This window comes from Pectinophora gossypiella, chromosome 11, assembly GCF_024362695.1.
Source record: "Pectinophora gossypiella chromosome 11, ilPecGoss1.1, whole genome shotgun sequence".
NCBI classification, from domain to species: Eukaryota; Metazoa; Arthropoda; class Insecta; order Lepidoptera; family Gelechiidae; genus Pectinophora; species Pectinophora gossypiella.
In genome coordinates this window covers 10,526,141-10,542,184 of record NC_065414.1, presented here as the reverse complement: position 1 = coordinate 10,542,184, position 16,044 = coordinate 10,526,141, and the positions used below count along the sequence as shown (strand labels likewise).

The 16,044-nt window shown below is 35.4% G+C and overlaps 1 protein-coding gene across 1 annotated transcript in view; it reads right to left on the bottom strand.

Moving 5' to 3' along the window:
• The window catches only part of LOC126370620 (actin-binding Rho-activating protein-like), a 62,437-nt gene that overhangs the window by 34,460 nt on the left and 11,933 nt on the right, over positions 1–16,044 (bottom strand). Inside the window, exon 2 of the mRNA XM_050015585.1 lies at positions 987–1,123. Coding sequence (XP_049871542.1) covers positions 987–1,123 — 137 coding nt within the window. The remainder of the gene's footprint in view (positions 1–986; positions 1,124–16,044) is intronic.

Genomic DNA, 16,044 nt, shown 5'->3' with positions numbered 1-16,044 from the left:
GTAGCATAAAAACACTATAGTTTACAAGCACTCATACGACGTGATATAAGTACCTAATTATGAAACATGACCCTATTTTTTTACCTTTTACAAGATTTTATACATTTCTTCAGAAATAATTATTTTGCCACAATAATTTTCTTTAAGTATTATTCTTTATTTAACTTTAGAACTATAATGAGCCATTTTCTTTGGAATTTCAAACGATATAAAAAATAAACAACACAGACAACTAAACAGACACTTAAAGATAAAAAAGCCGTTACGGGAAGTCCTTTTGTGAATTTGTTCTAAATGTGTAAACATTCTTGTTAAGACTTTTACAAAGAATTTTAAACAAACTGAGCAACTTTATGCCGGTGGAGGTATTTTTAAATACTGCGCCATTTAATAAGCTTTAAAAAACATCCAAAAAAATGGGAGTAATATACAAAGTTAATTGCGCCCAAACATAAAAAAGTTGAGTACGTAGTCTAGAGTAAACTATAGAAATCTATACAAAGCAAGAAATGCTGATGTTGCGTCCGCTCCGTTACCGCTCAAGAGAAAGCGCAGAGATAATACGATTGACAATTTAATGACAATGACGAAATCAGTAGGCTCTGCACGGCAACGGAATTATATCAAGGGTATCGACCAATAGTATGCTATCTACGTGGATAGACATCGTACGGCGATTGGTCAAAGCCGTCGCTACAATTCGCGCGATAGAATTAGCTTGTCGTGCCTCGAGGGCTGGGAAAAAAAACCTCGAACCCAATAAACGAAAATTCAATATTTTTCGTAAAAGGAAGATGCCTTCTGTAAAAAACTATTCGCCCTAAGCTGAGATTCGCACTGAACTGGGCACCCACAGGCCTGTTGTCTTAAATTTTGTACCGGGTGAGACCCTCAGCGCTTCCCATTTGTCCATCCAAGTAGTTAATGCCATTTACGGCAAATCTACAATAAGTTGCGTCAAAGAAAAAAAAAACTATTGTACTTACTTTCCGTATTCATCTTTGGAGAATGTGGGTTTGAAGTTCTTATCGAACTGGCCGCTGAACGCTGTCACTTTCTGTAGATCTGTGTGCGCTTGCGCTTTATTGTCAAACGCAGATATCAGGTCTGTTAGTGATGAACTCTGTTAACAAAGGAGAAAAGGCTTCGTTAATAATTAATAAACTCACGACTTTCATTTCTAATGATATGATCACAAATTATTAAAACTCAATAAAATTTACAGCCGTTTCATAAAGGTGGCTAGATGAAATCGCTTTTAGAAGGCTTTTACGAAATTTAATATCATTTTACTTCTTTTTTCTGTGGGTTGTGATTGGTCATTGACCTTTGGTGTCAGGGTGACTATTTGAACCGGCAATAGATATGATGCGCCATACGGTGGCAGTTGAATGGCCCATCACGATTATATAGTGGTCACAATCCCTCTGAAGGTTTTTTACAGTATGCCCGGGAAAACAAAGTAGTAAATAAAGGATCAAGAGTGAATGCCCTTGAATGTGTTGTGTGAACTTTTTTCTTGTAGCCAAGTTGTATTCAAACGAAGACATTCATCGGTACAACATACTAATTAACATTAGTAGTATAACTACTTACTTAAAAACATAATAACATTATTTAAACAGGTCTCCGGCTAAGATAATAACGAATTAACTAATATAGATACGTAATATTAATTCAAATTGAGAATGTAATTCAAATCATTCTCCATTTATCTCTCAACTGTTAGATTCCTTTACTATGTACGTGTGATTTTACTATAAGATAAGTGAAACAAAATCAACTTGATACTAATTTGAAACTAAATATTCAGATCACAGCGTATTATACTTAACATAAAAAATACTTTAATTCACACACAAAAAATAAAAAATACATAACAAAAGAGAAATAGAAACGGTACAACAGTACTTAGTATTAGAAATAAACGTTACGACGCGAATTCGTGAACCCAAAAGCAGGCACTGAAAAATTCACAACTTCTAGCGCTGCGAATTTGCGTCGCGTGGTACTTATATAATGAATTTCGGGCATTAGCTACTTAAATCTATAAAATATAGATTTGCTGAAAAATCAATCTCAATAAATGAACCATAGACTTTAATATGTCTAAATCGCGATTTAGTACTGTCATTAGTGTCGTCTAAAGTTGTACGCAAATCAATGGAACTTGGCACGGATAGACATGGCAGATCCAAAATAAATGTCGACGTATTTACAACGCTTGATGAGATGTTCTACTTGAGAAAACTAGTCAGTACAAAAATTTTATCATTACTTTGCTACATTAATATTATAAATGCAAAAATGAGTTTCTTTGTCTACTTTCAAGCGATTAACACATAATTTTGCACACAACACGTTGTCATGGGTACAAATTATACTGTTAGAAACAAGTGAATTTAATAAAAAAGCTTGTTAAATACATCAAAGGATGAATTCCAGTGGAGGAAATATGGGATGTAGCGGCTATTAAATGATCCTCCTTATATTACCAAGTACTAAGTAATCAATGAAAAACAAAAGCAGAATTCTAGGAAATACGCTCCATGTAATTGCAAAGAAAGTTGCGTTGTGAAGACGGTAATTTGTGTGAATCATTATTAAATTTAAAACACACTTCGCTACACGGAATCTAAGATGGAAAGAAGTCAGATCGTGTAGCATGATGTTGTAATTTATATTACACAAGTACACGATGTTTTGAGGGTCCAATGCGAAGTCTGGACGGTTACCTTAGGTATGTATTTCTAAATGAAATCACAAAGACATAATTATTCCACAATTTGTTATACAGTCATAATGTTTAGTACCAGTTACCAATTGTTCCGGCCAAGTAGTTAATGCTAATCTACAATAAGTCACGACAAAAATTAAAAAAAAGTGACCAAGCTTTCATCCTTATTTACAGAAATATAACACTAGGTGGAATGTTGCGCCAGCAGCTGTTTCGAATTTATAATGTTCACTAAAATCGTGATATCAACATGATTATGAAAACACGAAAGGATTTTGCTTTAATGATTTCACATAATTTCTTTGGATACTAGGGGGTTAAAATGGCCACATCGAAGCAATTCATCTAAGAAAGCAATATTGCTATTTGACATTTTGTTTGCATTGCACACTTACTTTTATATGCGCAAATGTCAAATTGCAATATTGCTTTGTTAGATGAATTGCTTTGATGTGGCCATTTTAACCCCCCTGGTCTCTCTGTTTTCTGTGAAAAAGTTGGGAAGGCCAATAATGTTGGTTTTAAGCGGATTTTCTTTTCATTCATAACTCTGTGTATCTCTTATTTTGCCTCGTGTTCATTCAACATACACATAAAGAAGCTCACGACTTTATCCAATAAGTACATGCTTTAGACATAAATCAGAATCATTTATTCAACGTAATTATCAAGGATAAAGTTGTTGAAGCTCAATGAAACATTGTTGAATTTACGTCATTTCGCAAGGTGTTATGGCTGAGGAGAAGAAATGACAAGAAACTGCAACAAGCTACAATATACGTTACAAGTTATTGATAACTAGAGGACCCCAGGACATCAGGGTTGATGAGGTTGGTACTCCGCCTCTCAACCCACACGATAGAAGATGACTAGAGGAACACATACAATACCAGACTTTTTTATCATTTAGGTAATCATTAATCTTATAATATATAGGTACGTGCATCGCAAGATGAACTAAGTACCCACACCTCGCCGAGGTTTCTGTTAGACCAAGGTGACAGGTGGTACAACACGGCTGTATCGCCGTCTAAAATGGTTGAGCCAACTGTGATAATGAAAACTGTGGTGCTTACTTTACAACGGCGCTTCATTGAACTTATAAAGAGAAACTTATCAAGTTTTCATATGTACTTTTGAACAATTTTCATTGGGTACGAAAGGGATATAACGCAAAAGACAAATATATCTCTCTAATTATGTTATTCCAAAAGAAAAATCGGCATACTGTTTTTTCTAGTAACAAAAACAATATTTTAATTCGCTATAATTTCCCAGAACTTATTTTTCTATTCAGATTGCAATATCACTATTCGGCGGTGTAGACTTTCGTCGATAGGATGTATAAAATTATATTTTACTAAATGTTGTAAAATTAAACTTTCAATAAATTTTGTCGAAGTCGATAAGGTTGTTTTTTTCCCTAACATGCGTGTCACGAGATTTTCTTTGTATTTTGACAGAACGACATGATTTATTTGGATTTACATATTAGTATTAGTACCAATCGATAAAACGACATAATTAAAAAATCAAAATCGATAAAATGACTGTGACAAAATTTTATCACATTGCGCATGTTAGCACTACATACGTACCATAATCATCAGCCCATTAACGTCCCCACTGCTGGGGCACGGGCCTTCCCTATGGATGGATAGGGAGATCGGGCCTTAAACCATCACGCGGGCCCAGTGCGGATGGATGGTTATTAACGACTGATAATGCAGCCGGGACCAACGGCTTAACGTGCCTTCCGAAGCACTTAGATGTTCGAGATGAAAACTTGTTTTTTGTGGTCACCCATCCTATGACCGGCCTTTGCGAAAGTTGCTTAACTTCAACAATCGCAGACCGAGCGCGTTTACCGCTGCGCCACCGAGCTGCATAAGAAAAAAGGGATTTTATCCACCCCAGAATACATAGAGAAAAAGAAAGCACTACTTTGACGTGGATATAGTTTTTTCGGCAATGTCTCTTGAGCAATATTAAAATGCAAAAGGCATGGGGACCTTTGCGCCGGGTGAGGCGAGGGGGGGCCTGTTTGACTAAGCAGGGATCCCTGCTACAATGTTTAGTTAAGGTATTGTCTGTTTATTGTATTTATTTATTTTTTCTATGTATTTTCCATTTATATAAAATAAAATTTAAATTTATATATATACAAAGTAAAGTCATCGAGATTCTTTATTTTTTTGTATAATTGATATTAACAAACTTACTAAAAGCTTTATTTTATTAATGAGTCGAAGTAAGCTTTTAAAAGCTTCATTTTACCTAACAGAGTACTTCTGAAATAAAAATATTGCTTTGTAGATTAGTTCGGTTTAGTAATTGTTCCCTGCAAATATTAAATTATATTTCTTAAATCTTTTGATTGGTCATTCACAGCCACACTTGAAACCACAGTTGAAGTTCTATACCCTGTAGTTTTTTACGTTTTCACTATCATAGTTGGGTCGAAAATTGACGGTAATAATATACCACCTATAAGTTTAAGTTTAAAGAAATCTTTATTCTCAATAAGAATACAAATTCACTTACTTGAGAACTTAAAATCTAAGTATACGTACAACGGGGTATATGATAAATAAGAGCTACATAACAATTTTTTTATTCGAATATGGCATAGCTTGCTTCAACAGTGTATTCTGAGTTGACACATTGCGTTCGCAGCATATTAAATCACGCCTATTTTTCACCATTTCACCAAGACACGATTCATACCATACCTATCACGTTGGTATTACTAGTTGTATTAGTTCATCTTGCGATAGATATACATACCTACCTCTGACTAATTGGAACATAGTTGTGAGCTTATGTTATGTTATGCTAATTTGTTACAAATTAGTTGGTCCTAAATCATCATCCTGAATTTCAGGGTATCTATTATTTCCATCTCTAGTGTATAAGAACAGTATTCAATTGTAAAGATTTATGGGCTGAGTTTCCTATCTATTAAGATTTATAATCACCTAGTCTAGTCATCCTGACCCAGTTTGTTATCTGTAATCCACAGAGGATTATTTAAGTCTACGCTAAATTTTATAACAGACTGGGTACTCTAAACAAAAAGTCTAGTTTTTATCGTCTGCCGCCTTAGCCCGTGCAGGCAAGCGAGACAGACAGACCCCGATCGGCCAGATGGCCCTCATCGGGGAGTTGACGGAAATCACGCTCGAAGCAAGCGCGGGCGCTGCGTAGTGTACAGTCATGAGCAATATAATGTACCCACTGTAGGACTCTGTCGCACTAACATATTTGACATTTTGTGAAATTTATAGTGCAATTTGTCAAAAAAAATCATATGACATGGTACCAAAATGTATATTGATGCACTGTACCTTCTATACGTAGTATTATTATTTATCGAACGAGTCCATTATCACGACGAGCTCAATATCACGACGAGTCTCTCCTCAATATGCCGGAAACGTGCCCTATGTTTCTTTGGACAATATTATGTGATCCCCAAAGCACAATCTGGAGAAGCAGATCAACTTTGGACACATGAATTGCAGACGTGCTCGAAGAAGGGCACCTACGAGGTAGTCTGACACCCTGAAGATGACGGTGGACGGCAGCATGCAGAGAGCAGTCCACTGAGTCCAGTACTGAGTGGAAAACCATAATAACATGTGGTCGCAATCCTCAGCAGTGAGGGAACGACGAAGAAGAAGATTGTCTATTCTTAGATGTTTAAGTACAGCCTAAACCAATATCAACAAATTAAACCTAAAACATTGAGAATTTGTTTCCAATAACGGAACTAAAATTCTCAGTATTTTCCCGGTGTATCAAGACTCTGGTAGTGTAAATATTGTTGCCAAAAAGGTTTCGTTTCACCAAGACACGATTTCAACGGAACTAACTTTCAAATACTTCGGTTTCAACGATTATTTCTTTGTAAAAGAAAAATGTTTATTACAAAATCCAATAACTGATAGCAGTGGCAAACCACATAACCGCAAATTAAATATATCAATTACGTAACTACTCACACCCTCACACATACTCTCACACAAACACACAAAAACACGCATACAAGCTATACAGGCTACAGCATAATTGAAATTCAAAAAGTCAAGTCAAGTTGAACAAACTCGAATGACTTTTACGCTTGTGTAAATTTTGTATCTGATCCTAACAATTAAATAAATAAATTTTCCTTACCACTATAGACAGGCGAAGATTTTTAATAATAAGTATACTGATTAGTCAACTATTTGCTATTCATTAATAACGAATAAAAAAATAAGAACATGTTTTTTTTTTAAATTGATGTTAATCATTACAACATAACATAAGCTGACGGCTAATGTCATTTTCAAATGAGCTAGTCAGTGTTACAGTCATGAGCAATATAATGTACCCACTTTAGGACTCTGTCGCACAAACATATTAAAATTTGACATTTAGTGAGACTTACTCGTACAGTACAATTTGTCAAAAAAGTTACATGTTACTTTATAACTTATTATAAACTGGAGAACCCTCTCCATGTATAGCATACTCCACCACGTCTTTTGCAGCAGCTATCTACTTAATGTTAATCATATAAGGATCAAATTCGGGACACATGCGAGCATCTGTAAAAATGTTGATGAGTAATAGGCTAATATTATGAATACCATTTTAGAGTATTCTCTGCAAACCGATGTATTTAATTTACTAGGTTGCTAATGACGCTAACCACAAATATATTTTAATGTTACAGACATATTTATGATTCAATTAAATTTAGTACAAGTTGGACATCATGCGATGAATGGGATACACCTGTTTTCCTTATGAATCATACATGTTTATTTCCTTCAATCTAGTCCCTTCTTTAATCTATTTCCTTTACTCTGGTCTAAAATATTATTAGGCATCTTTATAGGTACATATATTTTTATAGGCTAGTTTCCAACTAGTCAAATTTGCTACTTTTTACTAAACGTCAAAAACATGAAATTACTATGGAATTTGTAATGAACTAGCACACTGTGAAGTCATAGAAAAACGTGGCAAAATGTCGGATTCATTATTGCGTTACTTTTGATTAAAATCCATAAATAAGTTAGATAGAAAAAAGGAAATGTTTTTCGTTAGTTTTAGTTGTTTCTTTATTTAGTAGGTACATATAGTACATGACCCAATTACATTTATCAATCTGCTGTTGTATTTTTTTACGGGGGTTAAAAAGGCCACATTTTAATGTGCTTTTCAACTAAAAATCCAATATTGCTATTTGATATTTTGTGTGCATCGCGCACTTTTATATACGCAAATGTCAAATTGCAGTATTGTGTTTTTAGATGAATTGCTTCGATTCTTTGCTGACGGAAAATTCCACTTGATATCAACTCAGAATCATAGTCTAAATCATCCCTCATAGTTTCCGTTACGATGTCACCAATACCCTGTATAATCAAATTAATGTAACCATGTAGAAAATCAACATGAAGCAACAATTATTCGCAATAATTACAGAAAATTACATAAAATGAATGCAAGCAGAGAAGATAATTTCGAAATTCAAAACTTCGGGAACGTTCTTTTTTCAATTGTATTTGATACGAGTATTAATGACATAAGAGAATGTGAGTTCAAAAAATTGTGAGGGATTTTAGGGGTAGGGGGGTTTTTTTAGGGGTATGTTCCTCAAAATCAATATAGATGCCGTACCGTTTTCCTCCTTTTATCCTTCTAATTTCATAGAGATATAGACATTCATTGACATAATGCATCTTTTATGTTTGTTTTTGGATATAAATGATGACTTTAATTCTTTTAATTACGCCCAGGCACAATTGCATCCTCCGCCCATTATTATTCTGATCAAAATAAAGAGAAACAATATTATTATTGGTGTTTATTCCTGCAGACGCCATCTAATTTTATTTTAAGTTATACCTGTCATTTTCTTGTCCACCGAAAAGGAAAGGGGAGGATGATTGACTGCTCTTAATTTTAGGAAGAATGAGTAAATTAATGAATAAGCCGGGCGAATCAAAAAGGTACCTTTGGTATGCAAACCGTTTGACGTGTGCTGTCAACTTAATTCTGTCGGGTTATGGACCAGTGTAAAATTTTTAGACGGTTGTTTTAGATTTGTGCTTAAAATTGACGTGTGTTCCATAAATTTTATGCTTGTCGATTACCCGTCCCTTTCCTTTTAGGCGGATAAGAAAATGACAGATATAACTTAAAATAAAATTAGATGGTGTTTACAGGAATTAGCACCGATGTGTTGCAAATATTAAGCAACAATTATTTTTAATACATTATTATGTTTCTACGTTTTACTAGATTGTATTTTGTAATAATTATGTACATAAGTAGTGAGAAAATAGGTAATTTTCGCGTTAAAACTGAACCATTCCATCCATTTTGTTTTTGATGAACGTAGCCTGAAATGTCCCTCATTATAAAAAGCAATTTATTAAATACATAAAGCATGGAATTTCATAAAATTATTGTCGGCAAGAAGTTTATTATGCCGCTCAGCGAATGATAGCATTTTTTGTTCAAATCACTAATATAGATAGGTAGGTACATACTTCATATCACATTACTTGGAAATGCAAAATTAAAAAACGTCTCACTTTTGTGTTTAAGACTTCATTTCAAAGCAAAATATGAAAGCCGAAAGACTATACAACATTAAATACCTATTTAATATCAGTATACCGTTTCATAAGCTTCTGCGGCCTAGTCAAACCAGTTTAGGATTTTGTTTTTGGAATGATCTTGTGTCTAGTATAGCAGCCACATACCTACTTTCACTTTGTCTCTACAAAGGGCGGGAAGCTTAAATATTAAGTGTCTGAGTACATTATTTACTTAAGTAAATATTAATAATGACAATCTTACCAAAGAAGCTAATCCCATTCGCAAAGTGTCAGGTGTGCAACTTAAACTTAACTTAAAAAAAAATATCGAGCGGTAGAGTCGCATTTAAGTAGATGCCTAATGTAACTTTGTTTTGCGTTCAATGTCAATAATGTTAAATGCGACTATATTTCTAACCATTCCGTATCTATAAGTCACCTTTATCTCTCTTCAGTTCTGAATTTCCTTAATAATAATCCTAAATTATTTTGGTCACACTTGCTCGTAATGTAGCTCTCATTGCACCACTTAATGACCAACATGGCTTACTTCTGTCAACATGTACAATTGTATAAGTACCGCTATTTATCTAAATAACAGCCTCAAATTAATTATTGAAAATATCTTGGTAACACCGAGATATAATGAGTTTACAAGTCATGTCGTTATAAAATGTTTATTTTTTTTCCAATTAATTCGTTTTTGTTTTTGTAATTATTTTTAGGATGGCGATTCTGGATCATCTATTAACTATAATGGTACTTAATATGTATGATATTGCGAAAGCGAAATTTTAAAAATCTAAATATCATATTAACTGTAAACAACACATGCGCCTAGCAAACAAACAACACCTGCACTTGTTTACGACATACGAGCAAGGTGCGGTAGTGGGCACAACCCTTATAAGACGGCGAGCCGCACGAGTTGTACCATTCTTGTGTCAAACTCCGTACAGAGAATATCCAATAAAAGTAATCTGTGACAGTGAGCCATCGTTTAACTGGCGCTATGCGTCCTCCACAAAGGTCCCTGTTACCTTGGAATCAGAGTACCCTACTCGTGTTCTAACATATATTTCACAGGAATACAATTCAAAAGCATCCAAAAATAGATTCAATCAATCGAGATACACGGTCAGAACCATTTCAATAAATATAATAATCCAGGAGCGCCATTCACCGATGTAATCTCAAATAGATTTTGAATTTAACTGATTATTAAATACACGAGTCTAATAGAAAAGGTAAGTATAAATTTTAAATTAGGAATTATATTATTAACTAGCTTTTGCCCGCGACTTCGTCCGCGTGGCGTGTTATAAAAGAGAGATCTTTGTGTGTGTGGGAGTGCATATCAAATTTCAAGCATCTAACTTATGCAGTTTAGATTTTTTCATACAATTTTTTTCCCAATAACTCCCATTTTTCAAAATACAGCCATAAATAAACTTTATATTTACTAAGGTATGCATGCATGCTAGATTGAATCAATTGATTGAATTGATTTTTTTTTAATTGATTGTTCATTGAGTTTTAATTTTAATACACACTTCCTCTCTTCCCTTCAACGTTGCTGTGCCCTACAGGGTCCATGTTTTAGTTCCTATGCCTATGTAACACCCCATTGTACTACATGGAATGCAATAAATAATTTAATTGAATTGAATTGAAAACATCTATCTTACGCGGTTTCGATTTTTTCATACAAATGTTTTATTCCCGCTAACTCCCGTTTCCGTGGGAATTTTGCAATATCCTGTTGCAACTAAGCTTTATGTTAACTAAGGTACCTGCATGCCAATTTCCGTTCCCGTGGGAATTCCGGGAATTCCTTTCTTAGTGCACCTCTACGGTACCTAAGCTACGTCCCATACAAATTTCAAGTGCCTACGTTTAGCCGTTCAGGCTATGCGTTGATATGTCAGTCACTGAGTCAGTCAGTTTCTCCTTTTATTTAGATTTGATTTTTTCATACAAATGTTTTTTCCCGCTAACTACCGTTCCCGTGGGAATTTTGTAATATCCTGTTGCAACTAAGCTTTAAGTTTACTAAAGTACCTGCATGCCAAATTTCAAACGTCTAACTTGAGTGGTTTAGATTTTTCATACAAAAGGATTTTCCCGCTAATTCCCGTTCCCGTGAGAATTTTGGGAATTCCTTTCATAGTGCACCTCTATGGTACCTATGGTACCTGCATGCCAAATTTCAAACGTCTAACTTGAGTGGTTTAGATTTTTCATACAAAAGGATTTTCCCGCTAATTCCCGTTCCCGTGGGAATTTCGGGAATTCCTTTCTTAGTGCACCTCTATGGTAACTAAGCTACGTTCCTTCCAAATTTCAAGTGCCTACGTTTAGCCGTTTAGGCTGTGCGTTGATATGTCAGTTAGTCAGTTTCTCCTTTTATATATTTAGATATTTCCGTCATACATGATTTCTATGTAACTTTAACAATTAAGGCTGCTCACGTGACAGAAGCTTAAAAAATGGAGTAACTTCTCCCGTTTTCCCAAAATTTCCCTTCACTACTCTGCTCCTATTGATTGTAGCGTGATGAAAAGTATACTATAACCTGCCCAGGAGTGTGAAGAATAATTGTACCAAGTTTCATTAAAATCCGTCTAGTACTTTTTGTTTCTATAAGGAACAGACAGACAGACAAAAAATTTACTGATTGCATTTTTGGCATCAGTATCGATCACTTAATCACCCCCTGATAGTTATTTTAAAAAAATATTTAATGTACAGAATTGACCTCTCTACAGATTTATTATAAGTATAGATAATAAGTAAATAACTAGAATTCGCGGATACAAACGATAATATCTGAATTTTATATAAAATCACGACAAAACAAAATCTTTCGTAGAGTAGTTAAAAATACGTAACCAGAAGGTAATTTGCAAGTTCTCTTGTACACACACATACATACAGGGTGTTAGTGAAATCGTTACGAATATTGAGGGGGATGGTTCGGACCATGGTTCTGAGTTTATATCAAGAGGGATTTTCCGTCGCAAAATTCATATTTTTTTTTAGTTTCTTTTTTAATTATTTTCAATTCCAATCAAATCAATTTATTTGCGAGAACACATAAAATACAAAAATGTGGTAAAATTAATCAAATAACAATGTTGTGATGTGTTCGGTCTGCATGCATAAATAAAAACAAAAAATAATAATAAATAAATGGTACATTGAAAATTATACTTATTATTAATTTCTTTACTTTTTCTACTTTTGCCATTATAATTTCCACTTGATATTAACTCAGAATAATGATCTGAATCATTCCTCTCAGTATTCGTTACGATGTAACTTACACCTCTTACAAGTACATACAGGTAGCCATACAAATATGTATGGGTGATAATGACACCGCAACAAATACTGAGGAGGATGATTCAGACCATGATTCTGAGTTGATATCAAGTGGAATTTCCTGTCGGAAAATTCATGAAAATATTTAATGTTTTTTTTAAATTAATTTTAGTTTCATACTTTTGCGACGGAAAATTACACTTGATATCAATTTAGAATCATGGTCTGAATCATCCCTCAAAGTTTTCGTTACGATGTCACTAACACCCTGTCTATACATAAACTCATGTCTATTTCCCACCGGGGTAAGCAGGGACTATGGAATCTACTACCTACACTATACTACACACTCTTACCTTCTCACTACACTCTTATTACTTCTTATTATTATACTTTTGTACCTTATAAATAATTTCATTTCATTTATTAAGTTTACAAAGTGCGTTGTCTACAGGCAAGGCCACAATGTCGAAAGACAAAACATAATTAACACTTTCAAGGACAGAACGTCTAATGACGTTCCGATTCTAAGGTGTCATACAATCTATTATGAACCATCAATGACCCATGGGTTAAAGGGTTAATGCGATACAAAAAAATTCTCCAGTCATATTTGAAAGTCATTATTGTGATATTTCAAAACGCATATATATCTTGTATCAGCATCAGAAACTGCCACTTCCAAAGCTAGACATTTTTTGCCATTAGGCCATGTTTAAAGAGATAAGAAGCGTTTCGCGGTGAATTCAAACATATATTCAACGGCGTTGTATAACAGTAGTCACGTACAAGTTGTTACGCGCGTTTTATACCCGCACATATAAATACAAGTGAGGCAAACACAGCAGTGTCGTAAACTAGAATTATACACAAACATTTTCATGTTCATATCTAAAAGCACACGTGTATCACTATGAAAATGCCAAGTCGTTTGTCAGCGTGTGAATGACAGCGTGAGTCAGGTACCTTGGCCATGCGCCTGCGCCGACCTCGTCGCCACTCGTAAACTTTGAATGATTGGTCGTGATGACTCATCTTCCGTCTACGCTTTTGGAGAAGAACATTCCGCGCGAAATTCTACTCGGGAGTCGAGGCGACTATTTTCAAGTAATCGATATTTTAGTCGATTCTAAACAACTGCGTCATAATGTTTGTTTATAGTTGACGCAATTTGGTTTATTTTGCTAGAGTGACGTAAAAAGAATAATTTTGCGTGGAATACTTTCGGGTAAAAAAATTGAAGAATTAAATAATTACAAAATACTCACTACCGCTCTACGTAACTAATAATTGCGCCGCCGAAATTACGTGAGCGTTAGAATGTCACCTGGTGTGATGATAATGATGTGATCCAGCCGATTTCGGCTACGGCGACTGCTTCAACTCCGACGTTCATGTGCTCGCATGTGGCTTATATAGCCAATCTTATTGGAAAAGATCTTCGCACATAGCGGGCATGTGAGCACACCGTTTAAATTTGTATAATTGATCGCCGTAGGCGGTCGGGCTTTCAATTCATCGCGCTTGGCGTCAAGCTCTAAGCGCCGTCGATGTTCAAATTCATGAACTTTGGTGTGAACCAAAGCTTTAGCGGACTTTAATTCCGGACGTTTAGCGGTTAGCTTTTCCTGGTGTATGTGTATGTAAAGTTGAAATAATGTACAACCGTGACTATAAATGTTATTTAATTTCTAAATAACATTGGAAACGAATAATTGGTGATAAGCGATACTAACAATAGGGAAGTAATGGTTGAGGCCGGTCATAGGATGGGTGACCACAAAAAAAAAAGTTTTTATCTCGAGCTCCTCCATGCTTCGGAAGGCACGTTAAGCCGTTGGTTCCGGCTGCATTAGCAGTCGTTAATAACCATCAATCCGCACTGGGTTTGAGGCCCGATCTCCCTATCCGTCCATAGGGAAGGCCCGTGCCCCAGCAGTGGGGACGTTAATGGGCTGAAGATGATGATGATGAATGGTTGAGCACCATTTCAACTGCATATACACCGACTACGACAAGATCGTGGCTCTTAAACTGATGATGATGTGATGATACACCGAGTGACCGGTTATTCTGTCGACCACGAAATTACGTAAAAATAGCGCTTTGATTATAATATTATATGTAGGTTTCACAAACAGTGGATGTCAGCGGGCGACGGCGCGCCGCGGCGGCTAGATGTTTCGTAGTCTAAGGTTTTTTGTTTGTTTTATACGGCTTAGGGAAAACTCACAAAGATGAGTTTAGCAACTATAACAAAGTGTTGGTTAATAATGCTTTTGTCCAAATCTACAGAAAAGGTCAATATGCTCGTCCAGACTTCACAAAAGTTGCAGGTTCCAGAACTTTTAAATATTTTCGCACTTACATAGCCGTTCAGTTCGCGATCTTATAAGACAAATTAGATTTTAGCACACCCCGCGGACACTTCATACAAAAAGTACTTACACTACACGTTGACATTATCGTACATGCGCATCTGTGTATGAGACGTGAGACATATGACGCCCATGCGATTATAATAAAGTTCCTAAGACCGGGGGTGCGATAAACCTAGCTCAGCCGCTGGTGGGGAGCGGATAGTTGTCGTTCTATACGTGCTATTATTCTGTGACAATAGTTCAATATCTAGGTCATAAGTACCTACATCAATATTAATAACGAACACACTTAAACGTAAGAAGACATTCAGCTTAATTCATTGAAAAATTTTCCACAATATTTTCGTCTTCATTTATTACAAACAGATTGTAACACGTCAGGAATTAATGAAAGGATTGGCACTGTGCCATGAAGCGACGTGACAATGTTGCAAATATTCTTTTATACTTAGATTGTAGTAGATCTGGGACTCTGTTGTGTGAGACGAGAGTCTGTCACTGGGTTTTGAGATAATTTGTTTGAATATCTCATTATGTAAATTAAAGCGTTTGGCTTCACGTTTTCATCATCATAATTTTTGTTCTGTGCATTTTACTGCTCGATTTTATGACAAGTACTTTACATCGTGACATCGCCATTCAAGTACATTGCCTAGCGCGAAAATGACGAAAGATGATGATGTCTCTTTCGCACTAACGGTATGCAGCTTAGCTTGACAGAGACGAGATAATTGTCACTTTAATATTGATAGAAGAAAACTTACCGACTCCGGAGCAGTTTATTGATTGCTCTTTATAATATAATTAGATAGAGGGAAGGTCTATGCTTTGGTAGACAGTAAGACAATACAATGTTCATCGATTGGCTCATAGGTAGAATAGTCTTCATGGGCTAGTGGTTAGAGTGTTAGGCTTTCGACCGTTGGTCCCGGCTATTAGCCGTAGAAACACCTCAACCATCCAGCAGTGAACCAGCGTGGTGGAGTATGCTCCATACCCCCTC